Source organism: Castor canadensis, chromosome 11 (genome assembly GCF_047511655.1).
Source record: "Castor canadensis chromosome 11, mCasCan1.hap1v2, whole genome shotgun sequence".
Classification (NCBI taxonomy): domain Eukaryota; kingdom Metazoa; phylum Chordata; class Mammalia; order Rodentia; family Castoridae; genus Castor; species Castor canadensis.
In genome coordinates, this window is record NC_133396.1 from 60,700,604 (window position 1) to 60,725,985 (window position 25,382).

General features: G+C 49.1%; 4 protein-coding genes across 11 annotated transcripts in view; 1 reads left to right on the plus strand and 3 right to left on the minus strand.

Annotated features, from left to right (window-relative positions):
* Positions 1–4,503: 4,503 nt before the first annotated feature.
* Bacc1 (BPTF associated chromatin complex component 1) lies at positions 4,504–7,209 on the minus strand. 4 transcript variants are annotated; one of them, XM_020158479.2, is made up of 6 exons: positions 7,061–7,209; positions 6,784–6,878; positions 6,138–6,239; positions 5,318–5,508; positions 5,001–5,105; positions 4,504–4,763 (listed from the first exon to the last, which is right to left on the minus strand). In XM_020158479.2, the coding sequence occupies exons 1-6, from the start codon at positions 7,079–7,081 to the stop codon at positions 4,759–4,761; spliced, it is 519 nt and encodes a 172-aa protein (XP_020014068.1). In that variant the 5' UTR covers positions 7,082–7,209; the 3' UTR covers positions 4,504–4,758. The 4 variants fall into 4 exon arrangements, with proteins under 4 accessions (XP_020014068.1, XP_020014066.1, XP_020014069.1 ...); XM_020158477.2 differs by having other exon boundaries at positions 4,504–4,767; XM_020158480.2 differs by lacking the exon at positions 6,138–6,239 and having other exon boundaries at positions 4,504–4,767.
* A 194-nt stretch (positions 7,210–7,403) lies between these two features.
* Positions 7,404–9,746, minus strand: Rnasek (ribonuclease K). The gene is made up of 3 exons (XM_020158482.2): positions 9,557–9,746; positions 8,808–8,884; positions 7,404–7,786 (listed from the first exon to the last, which is right to left on the minus strand). The coding sequence occupies exons 1-3, from the start codon at positions 9,632–9,634 to the stop codon at positions 7,645–7,647; spliced, it is 297 nt and encodes a 98-aa protein (XP_020014071.1). The 5' UTR covers positions 9,635–9,746; the 3' UTR covers positions 7,404–7,644.
* Positions 9,747–9,832: 86 nt separating this feature from the next.
* The window catches only part of LOC109682902 (immunoglobulin-binding protein 1-like), a 78,253-nt gene continuing 62,703 nt past the window's right edge, over positions 9,833–25,382 (plus strand). For 3 of the 5 annotated variants that reach the window (XM_074047044.1, XM_074047043.1, XM_020158472.2), the window contains exons 1-2: positions 9,833–10,142; positions 12,647–12,727. Coding sequence is in view for 1 of the 5 variants with exons in the window: in XM_020158472.2 (XP_020014061.1) it covers positions 12,684–12,727 (44 nt within the window). In the remaining 4 variants the exon portion in view is untranslated. Of the gene's footprint in view, positions 10,143–12,646; positions 12,728–12,905; positions 13,004–25,382 lie in introns of all 5 variants that reach the window. The other 2 variants (XM_020158473.2, XM_074047046.1) reach the window with 2 other exon arrangements.
* Positions 10,808–24,352, minus strand: Alox12 (arachidonate 12-lipoxygenase, 12S type). Its single transcript, XM_020158474.2, has 14 exons — positions 24,107–24,352; positions 23,390–23,591; positions 22,029–22,110; positions 21,802–21,924; positions 21,587–21,690; positions 21,167–21,327; positions 20,155–20,298; positions 18,965–19,174; positions 16,300–16,386; positions 15,908–16,077; positions 15,251–15,372; positions 12,952–13,052; positions 12,660–12,830; positions 10,808–12,530 (listed from the first exon to the last, which is right to left on the minus strand). Exons 1-14 carry the CDS (start codon positions 24,239–24,241, stop codon positions 12,351–12,353), a joined length of 1,992 nt encoding a protein of 663 aa, XP_020014063.1. The 5' UTR covers positions 24,242–24,352; the 3' UTR covers positions 10,808–12,350.

The following is a 25,382-nucleotide window of genomic DNA, read 5'->3' on the forward strand; positions in this document are numbered from 1 at the left end:
ACAAGCACTAGTCTCGCTTGGCTAGTGGTCTCCACCCCACTGCGGGTGTGCTCAGACCCAGGCGCAGGATGGGCGGCTAAAACCTTTGCCTTCTCTGCTTTGCACCTCTATTAGGGGGTTACTAAGCAGAGGAAAGTAGAGTTACGGGATTGCGGGCTTTTCCCCTCTGACTGCAGTTCCTACTGAGATGGGAGATAAGCGGACATTGGGTGGGGAGTGGGTGGGACAAGGAGTGGGGCGTGAATCTGGGAGCACGAAGTTTTCTTTTCTAATTAAGATAGACACTATTAGCCAGCCAGGCATGGTGGCGTTGGTGTGTAATCCCAGCGCTTGGGAGGCTGAGGCAGGAGGATTTTGGTTCAAGGTCATCCGAGGCTACATTAAAAAAAAAAAAGGTAGACACTATTATTCATACGTCTTTGGAGGTGAATTTTTAGCGGACATTAATATGAAAGAGGAAGAACAGGAAAGAGGCAGAGTAGGAGGGGGCTAACACAGTAATTTGAAGTCTCTGATCTGGGAGATAGGCATGGGTCACACCCTTATATATATTTTTTGGGGGGGAGGGGCAAGAGAAGAGGGGCCAGAACTGAGCCCAGAAGCAAAGCAGAACTCTTTGGATCTGGGTTCAGGAGCATAAACAAGTGACTGACTGAGCTGTACATGTAGGCCTGGCTCCCTGCCTTTCTGATGTTGTGTTTATCTGAGTATACAAAGTAACAGTTGAGAAAGTGGGAACTAAGGATTCAGGATGGTGAGGTGAGTGGGTAGGTTTTGGCCTGAGAGTTACTTTGGTCTTTGCCCATTTTGGAAGTGAGAACTAGACTAGGGACTCCCTTTGGTATCTGGATAGCTGGTCAGTTCTATATTGTTATGGTCAATAGGGCCTTGGGAGTCTATGGTAAGTTTGAGGCATGGGAGCTGACTGTGAAGCTACGTTGTTTCTGGGGGTTCTGACATCCACAGTTTGGATATTGTGTTGATCTCTGTCACTTTGGACTATCAGGAGAGCTAGAAAACACATGCTGATTTTGGGGTGCAGTCTGTTTTGGGGTGCCATAGAAGTTTCAACGTTGAGATTGTTGGGGGCATAAAATTCAATCTGGAGCTTTAAAAAAATACTTTAAGGTGGAGCATAATAGGAAAATGGGAACAAATCTGAAGCTTTTTGTGGTTGGGGATCTCGGGGTGGGGGGCAAAGGTTAATATTTGAATCTTGTGGAAACTTATTTTGATGAGAGGTTATTCCTGTTTATGCAAGGATAGCCATGAAACCTCTGGGGAAGAAACAAGGTGAGGGCCCCCAAAGTAAAATACTTGAGTTCTGGAGTGTCCTTATTTGTTATTCTTTGGGCACATTTGGTAAAGCTGGGAGATGGATCATAAAGTAAGATTGATTTGGAGGTTCATGTTTCTGGTTCCGGATGTCATCTAGATTCTCAAAATTTCTTTCTTTAGTGAACCCCCAAATAAGCCCAGGATTTCAAGGGAGAAATCTGGAAAAGGCATGATATCTCTACAAGGACTTAGTATGTGGCCTGGATAGATCCGAGAGAGAAAGGGTGGTTTTAGACTGAACCTTAATTTCTTAAGGGAAAAAAACCCCTCAGTTTGGGGTCAGATAGAGGAAAAAGGGGTGTCTTGTGGTAAGTGTAAACCCCTGACCATGGCAGTACTGTGGGAACTGTGGTAAGGAGGGTGGTGATGGGGTACAAGGAGGTGATTCCTGTACCCTGATTGTCTAGGATATGAGTCCCAAACAGAAAGCAGACAGGACTGGGAGTGTGGGTGAGCTGAGGGGGAGGGGTGCCCAACGGCAGCAGGGGTAAGAGGATAAGACAGGCCAGATCTTCCCGCCTGGGTCCCTGCTTTCTTCGGCTCTCCTCCCCTCTCTCCCTCCCACCGCCCACCCCCCCAACCCAAGGAAAAAAAACTGCCTGTGCAACAGCAATGGCAGATTCCAATCCTCCAGGCTTCCCTAAACCACCACGGAGACCAGCCAGGGGGGAGGGGAGGCGAGGATCGGGCTTTCCTGCTTCCTTAAGACAGGGGCAATGAGCTTGACCTCCTGGCCCCCTGCCCCTTGACGAGTACCCCCCCTACCCCCGGTCTGGAAGCCAGGTGTCCTGGACCCTAGTCCCCGAGCGGGGGGGGGGGGGGGGCCTGGAGAGACGGGGAGGAGGAAGGAGGGAGTGACTTCCAAAATTGGCATCGGGACAGAGCAGGGCTGGCGGGAGGCAGGCGAAAGACGGAATTTTCCTGAAAAAACGGGGGTATCTAAGGACCCCAAATTTGGGGAGCTAGTCCAGGACCGTCTTCCCAACATCCTAGATTTTTTTGGGATTTTTTGGGGGCCCCTGGACCCCTCTAGATGGGGTGAGGAATGTAGTGTTGGGGGAATCTGACTGGGGCATTGTAGCTGCCTCTCCCGCCGAGTTGGAGACGGATGGGCTGGGACGGGTTTTGGGGGGGTGTCCCCAATTCTGACTGGGAGTGGAGAAGCCCCTTCCAGAGCTCTCTTGTGGGGGTCCCCCTTCTCCAGGGCACTCCCCAGTCCCTGAGGCAGCCGAGAGGAAGGAGGCCAGCGATGCGACTGGGGCGGCTCCTTTCTCCTGCACCCCAAATGTGAGGGATGCACCCCAAATTTTGCTCCTTTCAAAATAGGGGACCAGGATCTCAGGGGAGAGTAGCTGAGGTAAGTGGGGAGGAAAGTGTCCCCTGTTTTCAGGAGAGACGTGGCGGTTGGGGGGGAGGCTTGGAGGTGCGTGCTGGGGTGGGGTTGGGCTTTGTCAGTCTTGGAATTGGGGGGATGACTAGAGAAGCTTTCTCTCATACCCCTAAACTGCAGCCACCAGGTGAAAACCAAAGCCTGACACCAGTGAGCCCCTCAACATCCCCAGCCCCCAGCTGTTAGGGTAGTGTTTGATTTCTCTTTTACCCACACATGGGCTGTGCTGGAGTGGGAGCTGTGGGCAGCTATTATTTTGGGGGTTCTGGAGGGCGCATTGAATAGGAGGCCTTGGCAAGTTTGATGTGGGACAGATAGGAGTCTTGGGGAGGCAGTCTGGTGTCCTCAGGGGGCCTAAATGACTGCTTACATACACCATCTTAGATCTTTTTGATTGCTAAGAGTTTTGGGGGGTGTGTCGGAAGTGGGGGCAGTAAAAGGTGAGATGGGACATGGGCGGATAACATTTGAGTTTTACAGGGTATTATTTTGATTGCAGAAGGAATTTTGGCCCTTGGATTTTGCTTTCTGGGAGGTGCTTTTCTAAAACTCAAGTCCTGGTCAGTAGGAAAAGGCTAAGGGAAGGCCTAGGATGCGGGGTGGGGAGAGGCATGTTTGTCTCTGCTTAAACGTGGCTCTCAGGGGTGGGCCTGCCTGCCTGGGCCTGGTGAATGGGCTGAGTGTTGCTGTGGGGGTGGGGCATGGGTCTTGGGGGGACCATGGGGAGTGGAAACAGCTCTGGGGGTTGAATACCTGGGGCCCAGGTCCAGATGGCCCTCTTCCTGGGCCTTGCTGCACCCCTTTCCCCCTGGCCTCCATTTCCTGCCTTTGGTCTCCATCTTGTGACAGGCCCAGGGCGACTTCCGGCCCCCCTCTCCCAACCATGTTCCGGCCCCACCACCTCTCTGGACTGCCAACTCCCAATCCTGCCGTCCTTGGCCCTGTGTCTCTTCTAGCATTTCTCTTGGGTTCTGACCCAGGGAGGGGAAGAACAGATACAGGAAGCCTTGAGTCCTGGCCCTTGCCCAGTCAGAAGACAGTTTCTTGGTCTCCCAAAGTCATTCCCTATTTCCTATGCCTCTGTGCCCACCCTAAGGATCCCTTGAGCTGAGCTCCTACAGAGGGAAGATGGTTCCAATGTTGTGACACTAAGCCTATCCCCTAGGTCCCTAGGCTCCCAGTTGCCCGTTCAACTCCCGCCTCTGGTTTTCCCCAGCCTTTTGGAGTACCATATTTGCTTTTTATACTTTTCTGTATCTCCCTGCTTTTGGTAGTGGGGGTCTTCACAGCAGTCTTGTGCTCTCTTCCTCTCAACCCACCCTAGTCCTGCTCCCGCCCCAGCAGCACACTGTGGTTTGTACGGCACTGTGGCCACGTCCAAACCACACTGTGGTGTTAGAGCGAGAGTGGGGGAAACAGCGAGGCCTGGCCCTGGGAGGCCACCCTGGAGAAGCGACACAAAAAACATCTGGGGCCTTGTGATAAGTTTCTTGCAAGGTGGGGAAAGAGGTCATGAAAACACTGGAAAGAACCCCTTTAAAGCCCCCAGGGCAGACTCAGGAGCACTGCCTGCCAGCCATCTGGGAGTAAGTTCTAGCTCCAGAAAGCAAGTCTTTGTTGCTCACACCCAACTCCCCTGACTCTAGCAGCACAGAAATATTGGCACTGGGAGCAAGTCTGCCAATATAGGCTGTGCTGCTCCAGGCAGGGTAGTGAGAACTTCGGAGGAGGGGCCTAACCCCTGAGTGCTAAGGGAACAGCAGCTGACAGCACTATACTTCAAGTGAAATCTTTATTGTTTTCTGTATAAAAATGTTCATTCCGTGGAGGTCAGGGGGTGGGGACAGATGGTTATTAGGAACAGCCAGGTGAACCACCCCAGCAGCCTTCTGACCCTCTCATGTAGGTCTTGCTCAAGTCCCAGGCGATCCACAGGTCCAGAGTGAACAATCAAGACGGTCAGAAGTAGGAGGCTCAGCAGGAGAGTAGAGGAGCATCAACAGAGATTGTGAGAAGGCCAGACTCTAGGGTCAGGCTGTCTGGAACAGGAAGTAAAATGGACCAAGATGGAGAGAGCCCCAAGTACGTTTCCAAGACAACTCCCACCTTCCCAAACACCCTGCTACTTATTGATCCAATCCCCTGTACCGGGAGCACCTTCCTTTCCCAGGCCCCTGCACAAGGGAGGGGCTCCTGCTGGGACCCTCCCCTGCCAGCTAGGTGCAAAATTCCTCCCCCACCCCAGCTGGTGTGGGAGGAAGAGGACTCCTACCCTGGTCGAAGTTGAGTTTCTTGGCTGGAGGTGTTTCTCCTAGCCCTTCAATATCCACCAAGTCACTGTTGGCGTCGGAGTCATTCAAAGCACTGAGTGTCACATCTGGGAGGGGGTATAGGCTAGGTTCTAGGTCCCCCGACTCAAGCCCTCCCTCTAGCTTTAAAGCTTTGTGCTCCACCTTGCCCACCCCCTGTGGGAACTACCATGGGGAGAGGAGGATGGATCCATTCTTCTTTACCCAGGCCTAAACCTCTCACTGACCCTCAGAGAGGATCTTTAACCCCTATGCCAGGCAGCAACTCCACAGCCCTCACCAGTTTTCTGTTTCTTTAGTGGGGGACCCCCGGCCTCAGGGACACTAGAACTGCTGGGTGGAGGGGCGGCTGGAGGAGGTGACAGAACACCAGATGCCACCTTCTTGGGTCCTTTCTTGGGTGATTCAGCTGGAAGAGGGATGCCAGAGTCTTCATATACCTTTCGTTTCACAGTGGCCTTTATCTGAGCTCTGAAGAGAAGAGACAGCAGGTTAGGAAAGGAGTCATCAGAGAGGCTGAGGGAAGAGGTGATGGCAGGGGGTAATGGGTCACTCTACAGGAATCCTGGGAGTCCCTTCATGAGAATCCAGGTCAGATCGCCAACCCACTGGTTCTCATTTTCTTCAGGCTTTGCCCTCACTTATGGTGGATGGGATGTGAAGAGTGGAGTCCCTGAACTTAGTAGCTGGAAAGGGCTATCCCCTAATCCTCTTCTGGGTGAGATGTATGGAGGTGTAGGGCCACGAGGTAAGGCTTAGTGATTTACAAGTGGATTGAGATTTAGTAGATCCCGATCTACTTCAGAATCACACTATCTATGGAAACACTACAGTCTTAAAAGATCTACATAAGTAACTCCCCAAATATAATAATTATCTTAGGCATCCTAAAATCAAATTCTTAGAAGGTCCTGATGATCGTGGCACTTTTTGAACTTCTGACCAACTGTGATGATTCTCATATTTCAGTCTTCAAGGGAATGCTAGCAAAACTAGCAACAATGTAAGAAAGATACTTAATTGGAAGGGATTTCTGAACAATGAATAGATGAGGAAGAAAGTTGCCCACCCCCCTTTCTCTTCCAGCCACCCTCCCTCACACTGTCCGTTCCTTGATGACACAGCTGATGTGATTAAGATCGTCCCCAAATCGCTTCACAGCAGCCCTCAGCATCTCTATCTCCGTTTCCGTCCACTTGGCACTGTCGGGAGAGGGGGGATAGCAAAAATAGGAGGAGAAGGCTGTGGAGCCAGCCCACAGCCAAGCAGCCTCCCCCCCAATCTCTGGATTGTTTTCCTGGGATCCATAAAGGGGTCCCGGTTTAAAAAAAAAAACAAGCTCTGAGTTCCCTCAACCACATGAAATGATATCCACCGCCACTTTAGAACACCTTTCCTCGTCAACGTTCAACAGCTACTTGTCAATAGCCCACTGAAAACAATTCAACAAGTAGAGGCCTTATAAACAACCCTCCATACGATTTGGGGTTGGGAATAGAGATGATGGTCTGTGATCTGTCGGTTTGCAGCAGGGGACAACTGTGAAACGAGTCCGGGCTGTGGACCTGTCTGCATCTTCCCCTGGCATTCATTCACTCATCCACAATCATTTATTAACACCTACTCTGCGCTGTGCCAGGCACAAAGAGGAACTAACATATGTCCCTGCCCTAGAGAGGATCCGTGTCTGTGGCTGAGTCCAAACGTCCTCTCTCGGCGTCCACGTCCCAGCCCGGGCTCACGTACCCCGCGGGGGAAGAGTCGGCCACGGGATGTAGCTGCATGGTCAGCTCCCCGAGCTTCGTGAAGGCGGCGCCCGCCGCGGAGAAGATCTCTCCGACCTGAGGGCGGGGCAGCATTACAGGGGGCAGACGACGCGCCGAGCCGTCCCGCTGGGAGCCCCTAGCCCCACCCCACGCTCGGACCCGCCCGCCCCCCGCCCGGCGCGGAACAGTCCCGAGCCAGGCAGGGGGCCCACCCTCCCGTGGCCACCAGGGAGCGCTGTCCGCAAGGGAGGTCGAACCTTTGTGGACGCTGACGTCATGGCCCCGCGCACCTCCTAACGGAGACACTCCGCCGCCGCCACCACCACGCGAGGTGAGACCACGGCGAGCTTGGCTACCGAGCCACTCCGGCCCCCGCGCAGGAAGTCCCGCCCTCCCCGCAGCTGATTGGCCCCAAGCCGGCCGCTCCCCGCCCCATCAGCCACTGTAGCTTTGGGCGCCGCGGCCCTCGGGAAAAAGACGCGGACTCATTTCCGGCCGGCTTCACTCCACTTCCGTCGCGGGGTCAGGACTACCTTTTTAGAGGCCGACTTTCAGCCCTCGCCCAGGCCCGCCCTCCTCACTAAAGCACAAAAAGAAGGCTTAAGAGAGCTGGTTCTCTTTATTGTGGATCGGGACATGGCCAGGGGGGCTGGGGAGACAGGGAGCGGCAGCCCGAGCTCCCTGGACTTGGGCCGGACGGTAAAGACTGGAGAACCAGGGATTCAGTCTCTCGCCGTGGAAATCCAGCAGAGGACGCCAGAATGGGTGGGGCAGCCCAGATGCGGGTCAGGGAGACTTTAAATAGCGGAGGGGGCTGGAGAGGGTAAAGGCAACCAGTACACTAGCGCACCATGTATTCCTTGCGCTTATTGAGCCGAACTTGACAGAAAGAGAAGCCTCCCAGGAGGAGGTAAAGGCCCGCGGCGATGAAGCAGTTGTAGCTGACTTGCTCATAGAGGTTGTATATGTTCTGAGGTCCGTTCCTGGGAATGGATTAGGCAGGGGAAGTGTCAAACATTAAGAACATCCACAAGCTGGGGATGTAGCTCAGTGACTGAGTGTTTGCCTAGCATGGATGAGGCTCTGGGTTTGATTCCCCAGTACCACAAACAAATAAATAAAGCATCTACAGGGCATTTACTATATGCTAGGCACTATCCTAAGCACTTTTACTTGTATTATCTTACTTTTATTTTTTATTGATGGCAGTGGGGTTTGAACTTGCTAGGCCCTTACTGCTTGAGCCACTCCACCAGCCCCTTTTTGTAATTTTTTTTTTTTTTTGACATAGGGTCTCGCGAACTATTTGCCTTAGTCTGGCTTCCTACCACTATCCTCCTGGTCTCTGCCTTCTGAGTAGCAAGGATTACAGCCATGAGCCACTGGTGCCTTTTTAAAAATTTTTGAGACAGGGTCTTGTTGTGTAGCCAAGGCTGGCCTCGAATTTGTGATTCTCCCGCCTCTGCCTCCCAAGTGTTGGGATTACAGGCATGCTCTACCATGCCTGGTTTATCTTAAAGTTTTCTTGACAAACGTACGGGATGAGTTCTATTATAGTACCCATTTTGCAGAGATGGACTAGGGCACAGAGAGGAAAAAGAAGCTACACCTAAACTGGAGGGTTTAGGATGGTGGTTGAAGCCTGAGTTTAAGACTGTCTAACTACATTCCATTCTATTTCTTTTTTCCTTTTTTGTGCTGGGGATTGAATCAAGGGCCTCATATATATAAACACACCTTTTACCACTCAGCTACACCTCCAACCTCTTTTTTTTTTTTTCGGTGCTGAGATTTGAACTCAGGGCCTCACACTCTACCATTTGAGTCAAGTCCCCAGCCACCCTACTTCATCTACTTTCTAAAGACTGTATTTCTTTTCTCTCAGTTCCCTAACCTTAGGGCTCCAAATAATCCAGCCTCCAGCAATTTCTAGCTCATAATTTTGACCAGGGGCCCTTGCCACCTCCCACTTCCCAGCCCTGCCTTCCCCACTTGATCACTTACTCAAAATCTTTCTCCGTGAAGGGAACGTCCTCAATTAACACAGCGGAATGGACATTGAAGAATATTCCGAGCATTATCTGAAAAAGGTAAATAGGTAGGTTGTCCAGCTCAGGCACCTGACCTGATGACTCCCCAAACTCCTCTCATTTCCAATGTTGCCCCAACACCTGCGCCTAGGATGGATTAACCAGAATGAGCTAGGAGCTGGGTGGTTGTAGCTGGATTCAGACTTGGCCACCTAGAACAGGGGTGAGAACATTGAGACAAGTGGCTGAGGCAAGGGCGGGAATCGTGAGCAACATCTTTGCCTGGAACCTAGACTATCCTCCGAAAGGCGTCATTACCATGGGACGAGGCGGAAGAGGTGAAGGAGAACAGGGACTTCACACTGTTTCTCGAAGTGCTGGCAGGTAGTCATGAGACTGCCCCTCTTGGGAACAAGTACTCGCTCTGCCTGCAGTCTCCATTCAACTCAAGCACCTCTCAGGACCCAGCTCCTATTTCTCTTACCTTGAGGGGTCCGCAGATTTATCAGCTCTGTCTCCTATCCAGCTCCAGCCCCAGCACCTTCGCTCCAGTTCCCCATTTTTCATTCTGTTCTCTTTCGCTTCCCAGCGGCCGCCCCAACCAGCTCCTTGGCCCTCCTGCTTAGGGGGTACTTCCTAAGGCCTGGGGTTCCTGGTCTTTCAGCCCCCTGACCCTGCTATCCCTCGGGCCCTTTCAGATTTCTCGCGCGGCAGACCCCTCACCAACATGATCACTCCCCAGGCGCTGAGGACGATGCCGCAGGCGGCCAGTTTGGGCCCACAGCACAGGAGCGACGCCATGAAGAAAGGAGTCGGGGACCGCCCGAGGGAGAGCAGAGCGGGAAGGTGAAGGCTGTAAGAGGAAGCCCTGGACGCTCGAGAGCCAGGGAACTGGATTTGGGCACTAGCGCCCAATAGGGAGGTACTGGAGGCGTGGCCTTCGGACCCAACCATCCTACCAGGGGGTGGCAGGCGGAGGAGCCTCCGGACACTCCGAGGATTTCGCGGGAGAGGGCGGTGTGTGAAACTGAGACAGCTCCCCCTGAAGCCCTTGACCTATGCAGCTAGTCCTGAGTAATTCAATAGTGAGGAAAGGACCCCAACCCCCCCCACCATGGAATGGAAGGAGCTGCCATGTCACGTGACTGCGTTTGGAAAATCACATGACGAGTAACTAGCAGTAACCAGGCCTTGAAAAAAGTTTAACTGTGGTCGGCTTTTGGTAACTTGGGTGATGGTCTCTCATCTGTTAGGATGAGAGGCTTGGAATCATGTGATTTTTCCTTCAGATTCCTGTGGTGGGGAAATGGTAAGTGAGAATTTACTGGGAGAGCGCTTGCGTCTGTCGCTTCTCTGTTCACCACTCCCTTTGAGGATACTATGACCCGGTAAAAGGAGATTGGAGCCCTCGCTCGGGGCCCGGCATGCTTGCTCTGTGGCTGCAACGCTGTAAAATTTCTGAGCGTTCTTGGCAATGGAGATGCTTCTCTTAAATAACCTCACTTGAAATGCTGTGTAGTTCTGGATGTCGAATCCAGGAAAAATACGGGGTTAGGAAAAGACCAAGGAAAACAGACTCAGTGAGCACGCAGTGAATGCGAGCAGTCCTACTAAATGTACTAGAGAAAGGAGTAAGTACGCAAAAATGTCACTACTTCCCTGTTAATTAAGGAAACTGTAGTGTCCATTGAGTAAGACAGGATAGAAAATTTAAAAATATGAACAGATTATCGTCTCCAGACAAAAGTTTGTGGACTTTACTAGTGAGAGACATTTGTAATAATTATTAAAAAAAGTAGGGATGCTTGGAGAACAGTTTTTCTTTTGGAGGTTGGGGTTTGAATTTAGGGCTCCATGTGAAGAACACAGTTTCCACTGAGCTGTACCCATCCTAGAAAGGACAATGACCACTGCATAATTAAGAGAGATCATTTTGATGCTGAGACCCCAGAGCAAAGACACTCTGTCATAGGCTAGAATAACTTTGTGATACTTTCCCATTTATTTTGTGCATATTATTTTTTTAGAGGAGCTGTGAAAGAGAACTTGGGAGGCTGGCAGAGTAACTCAAGTGGTAGAGCACCTGCCTAGCAAGTGAAAGGCTCTGAGTTCAAATTCCAGTACCACAAAAAAAAAAAGAGCTTGGAACCTGGGAAACATATAATGATCATTGAGTATTAAAGAGGCTAGTTAAGTGGCTTTGATTTTTTTTGAGACAGGGTCTGGCAATGTAGCTCAGGCTGGCTTTGAATTTTCGATCCTCCTGCCTCATCCTCAGAATGCTGGTATTACAGGTGCATGCCACCACACCAGGCTAGAAAGTGGTCTTGAAACACGAGTTTCATATTTCTTTTGTTTGGAGCCTGCCTGGGGAAGGAAGCATTTTTTTTTTTTTTTTGTGGGACTGCGGTTTGAACTGAGAGCCTCATGCTTGCTGGGCAGGCACTCTACTACTTAAGCCTCTCCACCAGCCCAAAGGAAGCAATTTTGGTACAAAGGTTTTTGTATGGGCTAGGAACACCATTCTTATTCAGGGACTTTAGAGAAACATACCTGAATAGGAAGAATGGGGTGGAGGGATAACATCAAGGAGCAGAGTCAGGAATTTTCAAGTTAGCCATCAAGCATGAAGTCTAGTTCCTGAGAAAGGATAATAGCTGAGGTAATGGACTTCTCCAGGAAACCCCACCCCCTCTTCCCCTTGCATGTTTTGGAAGTGGGGTTAGAGCCTCAGGCTAGTGTAGGATAAGGGCCAAATCCAGTCTCAAGCAAAGCACATTAAAAAAAAAAATGGTTGAGGGCTGGAGGTGTGGCTCAAGTGGTAGAGTGCCTGCCTCATGATCACGAGGCCCTGAATTTAAACCCCAATACCACCAAAAAAACCAAAACCAAAAAACAAACAAACCACTCCATAAAATGGTTGAATAAGCCAAAAGAAGAATATTGTGTGATATGTGAAGGTCATCTCTCAGCATTGATAAAAGTTCTTTTGGGTGGAGGTACTGGGGTTCGAACTCAGGGCCTACACCTTGACCCACTCCACCAGTCCTTTTTAGTGATGGTTTGTTTGTTTTTTTCAAAATAGGGTCTCAAACTGTTTGCCCAGGCTGCTTTTCAACCACAGTCTTTCTGATCTCTGCCTTCTGAGTAGCTAGGATTACAGGCATGAGCCACTGGCACCTGGCTGATTAAGTTTTATTGGAACATAGTCACACTCATTTACCTAATGACATAGTCTACCTATTTACATAATGTCTGTGGATGCTTTCATGCTAACATGGGTGAGCTGAGAAATTGTGGGAGAGACAGTGTAGCCTACAAAACTTAAAATGCTATTTGGCTCTTATGTAAAATAAAATTTAGTGCCCTCTGGGCTAGTAGGATACTGACATAGAGGGTTTAGTTGGGGGGAGGAATTAGAGCCTAAGTAGCAAAGACTTAGGAAAGTATAAGATCAAGATGGAAATGTCAGTCCTGAACATTATGTGAAATCTTCCAGGTGAGGGCACCTCAGGGCTCAGATAGTGATACTGTTCTCTATGCAGCTGGGCTTCAGGTATTCATAGGGTAGTTCAAGTTGTTCATTCCGAGCTGTAATCTCATTTTCCAAGTTTTCCAGATCTGTTCGGAATTGGCTTAGCACAGCTGTGGCCTTGGGGCTTGAGAAATATTTTTCTTTGTGATGCCCCAGAGGCACCTGACACAAAATAAAGAATAAAGGATCAGTCAGTTTCTTGTCTGAAGACAGAAACACCTAGGGCCCAGCCCCTCTCTTGGTTATTTCCTTTCCAATTGTCATTTCCCTCTTGCTAGGGTCCCCTCTCACCATGTCTGGCTGGCGGCGACCCAGATGCCATGTGATGGTCATTTGAAGACAGGACTTCTGGATATCAGGTAGTGACCCCATCACTGTGGCCATTGTCACATCCTCCTTGGTGGTGGGTGGAGGCATCCTCATTGTGCATGGGGCATTAGGGACCCAGGCATACCAGTCGAGCTGAGGGGAAATGTGCTACCCTAGGATCTTGGCACTTAGGGTTTGAATCCCCATCTCTCCCTTGGGTCTCCCAAGGTCCAGACACTTGCCTTCTGGGACCTGGGCTTTCAGCTGTCCGTACCTGGCCCTGGTTGATGGCTGCATGCTGGGCAGTGCATGTGAAGATACACATGGTAAGGAAATGGCAGAGTTGAGCCTGGGACTGGAAACAGATAGGAAAACCTGGCCAGGAAAGGAACAGGATTTAGAGGCTACAGCATAAGAGGAAAGAAATAAGGGCATATGCCTTGATAGGTCTGTGCTTTAGAATTTATGGGTGATTGTTTATTTATTTAGATATCTTTACATCACTGTGGGTTTCAATCCTGGTCTGATAATGTACAGCTTGGTTACTTTGAGCCAATTACTTTATCTCACTGCAGTTTTTCATCTGTAAAATGTGGATGATTCCTTCCTTATAAAGGAGTTAATGTATTAGTATTACCTGCTGTGTAATAAGAAGTTTAACAAATAATAGTTTTTGTTGCTGGTATGGAAGGCATAGGGGCTGGAAAGGTCTGAGTGGTCAAATATTCCCAGCATCAAAAAAGTAGTTAAGAATTTAGGGATGCTTCCACTATTCCCAGACAGGAAATTATAATTAAATGAGTTATAAGACAAGTCCTGGATTTCCAGTGTCACAGGTAAGAGGGGCTTCCTGAAAGGATTATCTCAAGTCCTTCCCACTTTACAGTGGGGCTTGGAGGCTAATAATCCTATCAGTTAAGTGGAACACATATAATTTTACTCTCATTTTATCGATAAGGAAATCAAAGACCAGAGAGATTAAACTGTTTGTCAGGATCACCCAGTTGGAAAAAAGCAGAGGCTGATCTTGAGACAGTTCCTGACTCCTAATCCCTTGCCCCTTTTGATTTTCTCTAAAAAGTTTCTCTAAACAGTCTATCAAAAACTAGGCAAAAGTGTGCTATGAGAACTGAGGGAGAAAAAGAGGAAAGGAAAAAAATGAGAGGAGGTTGAAGCTAATGTGTATGTTATGGACTCAATGCTTGCATGTCTCCCCCTACATCTGCTCCAAATTCACACGTTGAAATCTAATATCCAGTGTATTGGTGTTTGGACGTGTAGCCTTTGGGAGGTAATGAGGTCATGAGAGTGGAACTCTTAAGGACAGTAGCCCCCTTAGAGAAGAGGCCAGGGAGTTCTCTTTCTGCCATGTGAGGCTATAAGGAGACGTCAGCTGTTTGCAGTCTGGAAGAGGGCCCTCACCAGAACCTGACCTGATGGCACGTGATCTTGGACTTCTCAGCCTCCAGAACTGTGAGAAATAAATTGCTGTTGATTATGAGCCACACATCTGTGGTACTTTGTTATAGCAGCTCAAACTGACTAATACACTATGAGTATTTTTTCTAAATTTCCAATCTGGGGAGAAGGTAGCCAGGGAGAGGAGCCTAAGGGTCAGAACTGATAAGTACTAGAGAGAGTTTGGTCCTGGAAGAGTGGGGTAGTGCAACACCCCACTCTTCCCTCCAGGAGAAGGCTCCCTCCAGGGCACAGGTGTTTGCTGCATCAGGCCTGGTCAGGATGGATCCCTAGTAAAAGTGTGTAGTTGTCCCACAGAAGCAGGGGATGGGATTCAAGGTGTTGATCTAAAGTATGAGGCGCGGGGGCTGAAGGATGGTTCAAAGCAGTCTAGGCTGGATTCTGTATTAGAGAGGGGAGGATGAACCTAGGGGAAGCTTAGGAAAGGCTATTTCTTTCCTGGAGATTAAAATGTAGGGGTTGGAGGTTAACTGAAGGTAGTGGCTAGATCCTGGAAGGCAAGGTGCAGGAGGTAGGAAGAGAGGACCAGACTGGCCAAAGAACCCTGAGCCCTGAAGGTCAGGATACTGAGTTCAGGTTTGAGTCAAAGCATGTTCAGTACTGAGGTCACATCTAGAAATGCACAGGGTCATTTCTGGCAAGAGTGCAGCATGCCTGGACCCTGTGTGCATGGTGGATAGCAGCAGGCAGGAGGAGGAAGGGAGGGAAAGCTGTGGTGGCTCATCACGGGCTTTGGTAGGATGTTGTTCCTATTCATATCTCCAGGTAGGAAAAAGAAAACCATGAAGACAGAACAGGAGCCACAGAGGGACTGGGCAGAAGCCCTCATGGTTCTGGCCTGGTTGGTTCCCATGCCATGGCAGGTTATGGGCATTACAGGAGTGGGGTCAGGAGTTGGAGTGGAAGATCAGGGTCTCTGAGGAGTATCTGGAATGGTTCTGAGTGTTAGAAAGTGTAAGTAGGATTTGGATGCTTTCATGCATGGAGGGAGGGAGGAGTGTGATGAGGGGTTGGGTTCAGTTCCCAGAGGGGCAGAGCTAGGAAGGGGCTCCAGCAGAGTCTCCTAGGAGCTTCTGTCTCTGGGATGATCTTACCTCGGTCCTGAGCCTGGCACAGCCCCACCTCAGTGATCTCCCGACACCAGGTCTGCAGCTCAGGGTCCCCTCTCACGACGTCATCCCTCTGGTAGAAGAGATGTACGATCCCCTCCACATACCTGCCCAGAGAAGGGAGTTGAACTCTCAGAGTAGAGGGCTTCAGCCTTCAACCTCTGCTCCTCTTCTGTGGCCTCTTCCCAGTTGATTTCTACCTGGATCAGATCCTAACATGACTTGCCTTTTGGGACTTCCTCTGTAATTTTTTTTTCAGTATTGAAGATCAAACACAAAGCCTTGCACATGCTGGGCAAGCACTCCACCACTGAGCTACACACCTGCCCTCCCCAGGTTTTTGGCTTACTAGTGTAAAGGGAAGAGACGTAAGTCAGCAGTTCCAGAATTCACTTAGCTTGCTAGCTATTCCGAACAAAACTCTGATCCTTTCACGTCCTTCGGTCTCCCCACCCACAGGTCTCCTCATCTGTGTATCTTGCCCCATCCTAGTTTTTTCATTTTTAGTTCTCAGCCAGTCTCCTCACTCCTCCTCATCTCTTCCCTGTATGGGGCACTTTGCTTTTGCCACATTCTGATCTCAAGCCAGAGTCCTACCTTCTCTGTCTATTCCCCTCCATTTGTCAGTTCTCTCTCACCTACCGGGCAATGATCTTCCAGAGCCGCAAAGCATCCTGGGCATACAGAGCACTTGGGATTCCCAGAAGACCCCGGTCAGCCAGATCATCCAGAGGACAGAGGGAGCAGTATGTCATCTGAGCCACTGCCCGACGGAGCAGCTGTATGTGGCCCCCTCCACCTGTGCTCACTGCCTGGAATAAGATAGTTGACAGGTGTTGAGGGATTGAAGGAGGGAATAAGAGGTTCAGAGATGGGGTTTTCAGATTAAAGTCATGCATAGATAAGGGACAGTGCTCATAGGTTAAGAATCAGGACATTCACAGAGGTTGGTCTGAGATCCTGAAGGTGCCATAAAATTATGGAGAGCTAGATGACAAGGCAATTGTAACTTCATATCCCATTTCCCTCCTTACCTGATCAAAGATTCCTCCATCTGAGATGAGTTGAGTTCGGCTCCGGGTGTTGATTTCCATAGTGTAGCGGATATGGGGGACCAGGAGCTGGGGTGGAGATTGGAGGGGGTGGCTTATGGAGACCATGCTTGGGTCCTTCCTTGTAGGGTCTGGTACCCAGCATGGTGGCCTGCTCTTGATGCTTTTTTTTTTTTTTTCTTTTGGTGGGACTTGTAGTTTGAATTTAGGGCTTTATGCTTGCAAAGCAGGTGCTCTGCCACCTGAGCCACACCTCCAGTCCATTTTGCTCTGGTTATTTTGGAGATAGGGTCTTGAGTACTTTTTGCTTGAAGTGCCATCCGCCCAATCTCAGCCTCCCAAATAGCTAGGATCATAAGTGTGAACCACCGTGCCTGACTCTTGAAGCTTTTGTTCCTGTTGCTACTATGACAGGTTGATCTGCCTCTATTATCACTCACTCTCATGATCTCCAACTTCCTTGCAAGTCAGGCTCTGGAGCCAGCCTACAGGGATTTCAACCCTCTTGAATACTTGGCCAAGTTAATAACCCTCTAACCTGCAATCTCCTCATCAGTCAACAGGGGGCAGTACTAGAATTTCTTACCTCAGGGAACTGTAGTGATGTCCGTGATTATCAGTGATGTGTTAAGTATACACAAAAGGTCTCCAGTAGTAGCTGTAATCTTTCTGTTTATTATTTCTACCTTGGGTATTGGTGTCTCTCAAAAGTCAGCCTATTTTGATTTTCTTTTCTATTTCTTTGGTCATTCATATCCTGATAGCTTAAGTTAGCCATTCTATCCCTATCAAAGCTGTGCCCATATTGTTTTATTGTTGGGTTTCTTTGGGAGGTGACTTGAGAGGGTACTTTTAGTCAGAATTAGAGGAGCTATGTCAAGCTACCTGCTAAAGCAGCATAGGGGCTGTCATCAATTCTGCCTTCACTCTGTAGTTAGACACTGTTATGTCTCCTCTCTTGCTTTTCCTTGGCTATTAAAAAAAGGCTACCTTATTCTCACATGTTTCTTTTTAGTCTTCCTTTCCACCCAGTGAATATGCAGGTTTTGTCCTGTTTTGGTATTTATCTGAATTGTTGAAGCCAGAAGCAGAAAAGAAACAAGTGATCCCTTTGGTGTTAAGATATCAAAGCAGCTCACATTGATCTGAAACTTTTCAGAAAGTTCCTGAAAGATGCTGAATGTCATAGAAAACCCAAAGTGCACTTGAGAAGATGCCTGAAGATAGACAACTCCTAACAATAATAACAATTGCAAGAACTAATTTTTGTAACATTTAGTGTGTGTCACGCTCTTGTTAGGTCATTTTATCCTTTAATACCTGATGGTAGACATCCTGACAGCCTCATTTAAAGATGTAGATGTTTAGTCAGTCTCAAGGCCCAGGTTCATTATTCATACCCTGGCAGTCAAAATCCAGAGCTTGCACAGGTTACCCTTAGGACGTTTGTATGCTTAGCTCTCCATAACAACTCAGCTGTTTGCCATGGGATGAAGTTGGTATGGCGAGTGGAGACAGGGCATGGCTGAGTTTGAAAGGGGAATCATCAGTGTGAATAGAGGCTTCACCTATTCAGATTCAGCAGGTGGTGAGATAAATAAAATCCAAGATCTAATTAATAAGACTGTGTTACCAAAGAGGTAACTCTGAGGAAGTCACAGCTACGTTGCTCAAACTTGGGGATTGGGATGGAGGCCTCCAGCTCCAACAGTTCAGTTGTTCTCCTTATGAATTACGCACTTGCATACCTTGCCAACACTTCAAACTCCATGTAGCTAAAACCAAACACCTTATTTTTGCCTCCAAACTAGCTGCTTCTAACTGTACTATTTCTGAAAATTGCTCTGGTTCATAAGCTTGTATCATTTTTGTGCCCTTTTCTGCTGTTATTTGCCATATGTAAAGTGTCATCAAGATTTTGAAAACATTTTTAAAGAAAGCACAGTCTTATTTTGCTGCTTTCTGCCTAGCAAGAAATACTGAACTCACTGTTCGTAAAATTACAACACACTCACCCTTCTAGGTGTCACAGAAGCTTGCTTGGAACTCCAACTTTTCTCTCTCCCATCTTGCACCCAGCCATGCTATAGCTTCTGTTTCTTCTCTTCACCACATAATTGGATTTTTTCCTTTTATTCCTGTCACTGCCACACTAATGCACATCTTTATCCCCCTCACTGTTTCACAGGCCTAAGGAGCCTGCTGAGCTGCTCTCTTTGCCTTCTTATCTGTTCCTACTTAGCTGACTCCTTGGTTGGGGTGAAACATTCTCTATCAGTACTATACTGTTTAGAGGCTGACTCTAAACTAGTCAAACTAGTTTCATATGTTGTTTGTTTGTTGGTTCTCACGGTATCCACTTGTCTTTCTTGCTAAATACTAAATCTCCTAAGGTAGGAATAAGACTTTTGTTTTACTAACAACATTCCAGCTATACTTTAAGTCTGTTGCTAAACTGTCAGATGTCCTCAAGAAATGTTAAATACTCAACTCGATTAAAATAAAAGGCTCAGGATATTTATACAGTCTTCTTCTGTTCTTCCCCTTTTCAATCACAAGTTGCTATATAGATGTTTTGCTTGTAATATCCTCTGAGATTAGGTTCATTTGGGTCTGAGGGAGATGGGACTGAGAGTAGAGCCTGTACCTTGAAAATAGGGTGCAGTCCTGGGAGGCACCTCATGGTGGCGACAGCGATGACCTCAGCCACTAGATGAGTGTTCAGCAAATGATACTGGAGCTCCTGCAGTTGAAAATCTGAACTTCGGACCCAGATCTTGGCCAGGAGCCAGGCAAGTGGAGGATCTGAGGGCAGGAACAGTGTTGGGGTTGGGTAGCTGGGATTGGGAGGTTGAATCTGGGAGAAACAGAAATTGAGCATGTATTTGTCAGCATTCCTGGAGAAATAAGAGATGACAAAGCAAGACTATTATAGAGGGGATTACACTCTAGTAGGAAAAATGAGAACCCCATCACTCTGCCTCTCACTAGTTGTAGTGATGTCAGGCTGGATGCAGGAGAGACTGAAAGCAGAGAGTGCAGTAAGAAGATTCTAGCAGTGTGGGAGAAATGTGACAAGGCTCACAGCCCAGTTGTAGAACAGGAAGCAGAAGCTAGATTATTGGCAGTACTCATCAATACTTTGTAGGAATAGTGAGACTGAAAATATTCAAGAGACAATGGATGTTCAGAGGCAGAGGACACAGAGATTCTCAAAGTGTGGTCCTGAACAAGTAGCATTAGCACTATTTTGGAACTTCTAAGAAATACACATTCTCAGTTTCCACTCCAGATACACAGAATCAGAAAGTCTGGCAGTTGAACACAGCACCCTGTGGGTATTCTTTTTTTTCTTTTTGTTTTGTTTTGGGTAGTATTGGAGACTGAACCCAGGGCCTTGTGCATGGTAGGCAAGTGCTCTACCACTGAGCTACACCCTCAGCCCAGTAACCTGTGCACTGGAGGTGATTTGGAAGCACATTTATGTTTGAGAACTACTGGTTGCAGGATGAGAACTCCCAAGAAGCCATTATGACTTTTCTTTCTTTTTTTCTTTTTGAGACAAGGTCTCACTACGTACTTGGTTACATAACTCATGATTCTCCTGCCTCAGACTCCTGAGTTCTGGAACTATAGGAGTGTACCACTACACCTGGCTATGTTATTTCTCTTTAACAAGCACTTGCATTTGGATGAGTCAGTGGAGACCAGCTGCAAGCAAGCAGTGAAATTAGGATAGTTTTCAATGAAGATGGGGTTTGAGAGTCAAGAGCCAAGAGGCTGAGGTTTAAATGAACAGAATAGAATGTTTAGAGTAAGATACCCAGGGCGCCTCACCTGGATGACCATGGGTAGCAGCTTCCCATTGGGGTCCATCTTCAGCATGACAAGGGGGGCAGCCAGGTACTGCTTTTCTCCTTGGATCACATTGGCTGAAATTCCATCTAGCAGGATAAAGTCAGCCTCAAACAGGGAACCATTCTGGGGAAAGAAGGCATGTACCGTTTTTAGAGTTCAAAATCTACTCCTAGAAGTAGACCAGGGCAAAGGGCAAAACAGTCGAGGACATTCAGTCCAGCTCAGTTTTAGAGTCCAGCTGGCAGAACGAGAGTACCTGGTTCAATTCTTCTCATTGTAAAGTGAAGGAACAGCCTAGTGAGGGTAGATGTCTTGTGCAGGGATATAGATAGAAGATGTGGGGTTCAGAACCAGACCTGCTCAATTCAGTTTGCATGACAGGCATTATTAACTGACTCCATGTCCAGGTGGTCAGGCCCCTGCCCTGTCATCCCTTAGTGGTTTGGTCTCTGCTTTTGGCTTCCATCAGCTTAGCAATCCCTCTTCCATTCTGCAGAATATTCCACAGAGCTTCCTGTAAATACCTTTTCTACTGAATATGGTGTACACATGCTTGTGTCCGTACATACATCCTGGTTAGGTTCATCTTCCTAGTGGACAGTTCATCTCTCTCAAACCTAGTGTCTAAAAATTTCTAGAAAATCTCCCTGAATCCCCCCACCTGATGGCACAGGCTTTGCCTTTACCCTTGCCATGAACACTGGAGTCCATAACACTGATGGTAGCGAGGAATGTCATTGTTCCTCTGAGTATCTGTAGACCCCATCAGTGCTCTGCAGATCCATTCTATTTCCCCATTCATACTGGGAGTTCCTTATAGATTTTACCTGAAATACTTTTCCCATTTGTGTTGCCCTGGTGCAGCTAGAGTCTGCACCAGGGAGAAGCCCTCTTTCTTCTGACTTATACTTGGTTTCTCATCTTACCTGTTCTCATAATACTACAAAAGGAAAGAACAATGCCAGGTAATGGGAAGGGTGTGGGGGAGTACCTGGAGTTCCTTCTCCAATTGGGTCTGCAGCTCCTCTGTCCCTGAGGGCAGCACCAGCCTGGAGGGCAGAGCGGTGGAGCGTCTCAACAGCATGGGGTTGGCACCATTGAGTAACTGGTAGCCAAAAAGCTCATCATCCTGCCAGCACTGGTGAACCTTCTCTGTGGGGATAGGGTGGAAGGTGGGGCATGGGAGGGAGGAGAATATCTAGCAAAGCATGGATATCTCTTCTCCAGCTCTATCTCAGGGATTCAGGGTATTCTGTACCCAGGCCCTTTCTTTTTATTCTTGAGTCCTCTCTGAGATCACCAGGAATAATATGTCTTAATTTGGCAAGGAGTTATGGGAACCCTGAAGTGTAATAGTGGGTCATCAAAAGGGACCATCAAGGGGTTATGGAGACCTGGGGGAGCCACTGACCAGCCAGGGCAGTCTTCTGGCCCCAGAAGATCTGATCAAAGTCTTCTAGGCAGTTCCAGGAGCTCAGGAGGGTGCAAACACGTTTGAGGACCATCTCCAGAGCCCTAGGACAGGTATTGAGGCATGAACCCATCATTCAACCCCGCAGGCCCTCGCCATTTACCATCATTCTTAGATCTCCCAGCCCTGATTCCACACTCCAGCCTTTTTCTCACCCTGCCTTCAGTGTCCATTCAAAGTCCAGTCTCTTCTCCTCATGAAATCTCATATTTGGAGGTAGATCCTCCTTACAGTCTGCAGCTATTGTTTGGGGTAAACCTTGCTTCCAGGTGGCCCAGCTAAAAGTTAGGGACAAAGCTTAATGCAGGTTGTTGAGGTCAGTGTTAGGGGTAGGAGCAGGGGAAGGGTGGGACAAGTCAGAGGCCTGTGGGTAGGTAGTCACCAGTACATCTGTTGTCTTTCTTTCAGTTCCTTCTCTCGATGTTTCTGGAAGACATCCAAGGCATTGTCTCCTGCTAGACGGGCTGGGGAGACATTAAGATTAGCTATACCCCTTTGGCCTTGTGCTCTCTTTTGCTTCTCCCCGGCCCCCTTTTTGTCACTACAAGTCTCACTAGATTCCATGTTTTCAGTCTTGCTTGGTTGCTCTGGCTTTGCCTTACTTGATGATCCTGACAGATTTATTCCTTTGTTGCATTCTGCACTCCCAATTTCACTTATTTCACCCCATATTTCTTGCCTGGAGACCCACATTTCATGTTTGCCACCTTTACCTCCCCCCGCCCCACACCCCCTGGCCTTTTTTTTCTTTTTCTTTTCTTTTTTGGTGATACTGGGGTTTGAACTCAGGGCTTCATGCTAGGCAGGTGCTCTACCACTTGAGCCAAGCCACCAGCTTGGTCATCTTTTCTGGTTCCTTAACTCATCTTCCCCAACTTGACCCCATTTCATCAATATCCAGGGTTGGAAAAATGACCTTAATTATGGTGGTAAGATCTTAGTCATCCATGGGCCCACACCTGTCTGCTGCTACATACTGCTTTGGCTAATTTCACATGTCTTAATCTCACTTGCCACACCTTTACCTGCTCTCCAAAGATTCTATGTTTGCTTTCATTACTTGACTTTATTTTCTTGGACTTACCATTAGTCTGTATTTATTGACTTGGCCCTGTTCTTATGTATACTTAAACTTTTCTATCTCAAAGTTACATATTTCATGTTTCCATCCACCCCAGCCCTCATTTGTCTTTGTGTTCACCTCTCATGAATTTTTTCCCCATGGTAAATAAAACTTTCAATATTTGCCACCCTATTCATTTCCATCTCCTGCCAAGTGCTCCTTGTCTTTCACAGTTGTCTTCTATGTTATTTCAACCAAACCAGCTAGTCAACATCATGTCATTTGTTTCTGGAGCTGTCTCTTGCTCATAGGTTGTCTGCCATCTCCTATTCTATGGCTGCCCCCCCCTCCCCCCCATCCCTGCCCTAACTTGTTCTGAGTCACACACAGCTCCTTTCTACTTTGCTTCTCTGTTTCCTTCATCGCTGCATCGCCCACTCTCTGCTCTCAGCTTCTACGAAGACAGGGTCTCCAGATCACTCTTCCCCACCTCCGCAGCCTCACTTGCAGAATCACTTTTTCTGGGCAACATCTTGGGAATTCTTAACTTCCTGTTTCCTGTCTTGCATCCTGGATCCCTGCCCTTCACCATCACGTGCCCATCCTTTCTGTAGCCCCCTCCCCCATCCCTTCCTCAGCGCCTTTCCACCCCGCACTTCCCCGCTGCCCGCTCAGCTCACCGGTGCCCTCGGGCAGGCTCAGGACGCCCTGGCCTTGCACCCAGCGGTAGCAGGGGAAGGCCGCCTGGGCGCAGGCTCCGGGGCCCCGCACCGTGATGCAGTCGCAGAACCACGCGTCGTCCACCAGTGAGTGCTGTTTGCGCAACTTCACGAACTGTAGAGGTCCCAAGTCCTGGGGAACGTCAAGGTCAAACTCCTCCACCTATGGGGGCCAGACCCGCCAGACTGAGCAGCAGGGACTTGGAGAGGCCGTTTTGAGGGCAGCGTTGTCCCTTTGTGTGTGGAGCCTCAGTTTACTGTGGCTGCATCACCTGGCTCCCTCTCCCTCACAACCTGCCCCGTGTGGGTATCGATACCCCCATTCCTGTGGAAGAAGAGGGAACACGGCGTAGCCTGCTGTGACTTGGAGCGTCATCATCGGCCACAGGATCCCATTCACTGAGCTCCCATCGCACCTGTGCTGGGAGGAGCTTCATGGTCTGACCACTGGTTGTATATTTATCCTGGCTCTGGAGCCATTTGGAACAGTTGGAGGCTGCCAGGATCAGGGTTGGGGGCAGGGAGATGCCCAGCCCAAGCCTATGGCTCCCAGCCTTATCCCTGATCTCACTCCGAGTGTCTCAATGCCAGAGAACTCCCAGCTCGCGTGGTCTGGTTGCGCTGTCAAGGGCTCTCAGCCTGCTGCCTCTTGCCCACCTCCAACTCTTGCCCACAAACCTCGCCCCGCGCTAGCCGCAGCTGCAGCTCCAGCTCCGCCTCCCCGTGCGCCCCAACCAGCCACAGCCGCACGCGGTTGTGCGACCCAGAGAAGAGCCAGGCCCCCGTCGCCACGCTGATGCGGTAGCGTCCCATGATGCCCTCCGGCCGCTCAGACAGGGAAATTGGGTCCGGTTCTATTCCCTGGACCGCCCTGATCCGAGGTTGCCTTAGGGCCAGTTCCAGGTCTTTAAAAGATGGGTTTGTGTCCCCGCCCTCATAACTTCTAGGCACTCCCAAGTTCCCGCCCCAAACTAGCCCGAACTGGTGAGCCTTGCTGTAGAGCAGGCTGTGGGGAAGGGCTGTGCCTTCAGTTGGCTAAGTGTTAAGCACCGGAAAATAAGGGGGCCCTGGTCAGGATGAGGCCTAGAGCATGACTGTGGCGGGGACTCTGGACCTCCAGGGCAGCTGCCTTGGGGTTGGAGAAAACTAGGATAGGGCACTTCCCACAGTCTCCAGGTTTTTGGGGAAAATTATGAGGAAAAGAGGGTGAGCCCGTTTTTGAAATGGAGGGAAAAGTCTTTGCATTTCTGGACTGGATCTGGGAGAAAGCTTCTGAGTCTGTGCTGGGCTTTGGCAGATGCCCTGCTACAAGACTGAGTGTGGCCCAGTAAATCCTCCAGCCACTAATCTCTACTGCCTTTGAGCTCTGCTACCTACAGCAAGGAAAAGCACAGCTTAAGACTTGCTGCCCCACTCACTGACCTCCTGCCTGAGTTCCCAGCTCCACTCTTCCACCCCATCTAAACATCCAGGCATTACAATCCCAAGCACACTAAATATTATGGCCAGATATCTTGAGAGGGGGCCCGTGGCAGGGCACCGAAAATGCCATTTTGCCCAACCTCCATAGTAGGTGCAGGAAATGTTTGGTACCCAGGAATACCAGTCTGGGTGCTAGAGTACAGTATAGAATTACTTAGGGACCCAACAAATATGTGCATTTCCCAGGAACTTTGTCTTTTCTAGGTGAGGACAGCCCCTTCTCCTTCAGTAGGTTTCAGGTTAATTTTTATTCCCAGGCCGTCTCCTGATCATTCATGGGTTCTGGAATAGGAAAGCCAGTTAGATCAGTGCTGGTTAGGGACTTTGTAAACAGTGGGAGAATGGCTCAGGACTCAGGCTGTCACCCATCTAGGAATCTATCAGAGATTGCATAGATCCCTATATAGCTAGATCTTTGTGATCCAAGTCATTGTAAGCATTTGCCTCATAGTGGATGTGTTTGGTGGGTTGG

Coding starts and splice junctions, on each gene's coding strand:
- Bacc1 (XM_020158477.2), bottom strand. CDS start 7,081: ATGACGTCAGCGTCCACAAAG. Junction 6,240..6,783: donor GCCGACTCTTCCCCCGCGGG/GTACGTGAGCCC, acceptor CTCTCCCGACAG/TGCCAAGTGGACGGAAACGG. Junction 5,106..5,317: donor ACTAAAGAAACAGAAAACTG/GTGAGGGCTGTG, acceptor ACCCCCTCCCAG/ATGTGACACTCAGTGCTTTG.
- Rnasek (XM_020158482.2), bottom strand. CDS start 9,634: ATGGCGTCGCTCCTGTGCTGTGGGCCCAAACTGGCCGCCTGCGGCATC. Junction 8,885..9,556: donor CCTGGGGAGTGATCATGTTG/GTGAGGGGTCTG, acceptor TACCTTTTTCAG/ATAATGCTCGGAATATTCTT. Junction 7,787..8,807: donor TTCACGGAGAAAGATTTTGA/GTAAGTGATCAA, acceptor ATCCATTCCCAG/GAACGGACCTCAGAACATAT.
- Alox12 (XM_020158474.2), bottom strand. CDS start 24,241: ATGGGACGCTACCGCATCAGCGTGGCGACGGGGGCCTGGCTCTTCTCT. Junction 19,175..20,154: donor TGCTACCCATGGTCATCCAG/GTGAGGCGCCCT, acceptor TGTTTCTCCCAG/ATTCAACCTCCCAATCCCAG. Junction 12,531..12,659: donor GTCGCCGCCAGCCAGACATG/GTGAGAGGGGAC, acceptor ATTTTGTGTCAG/GTGCCTCTGGGGCATCACAA.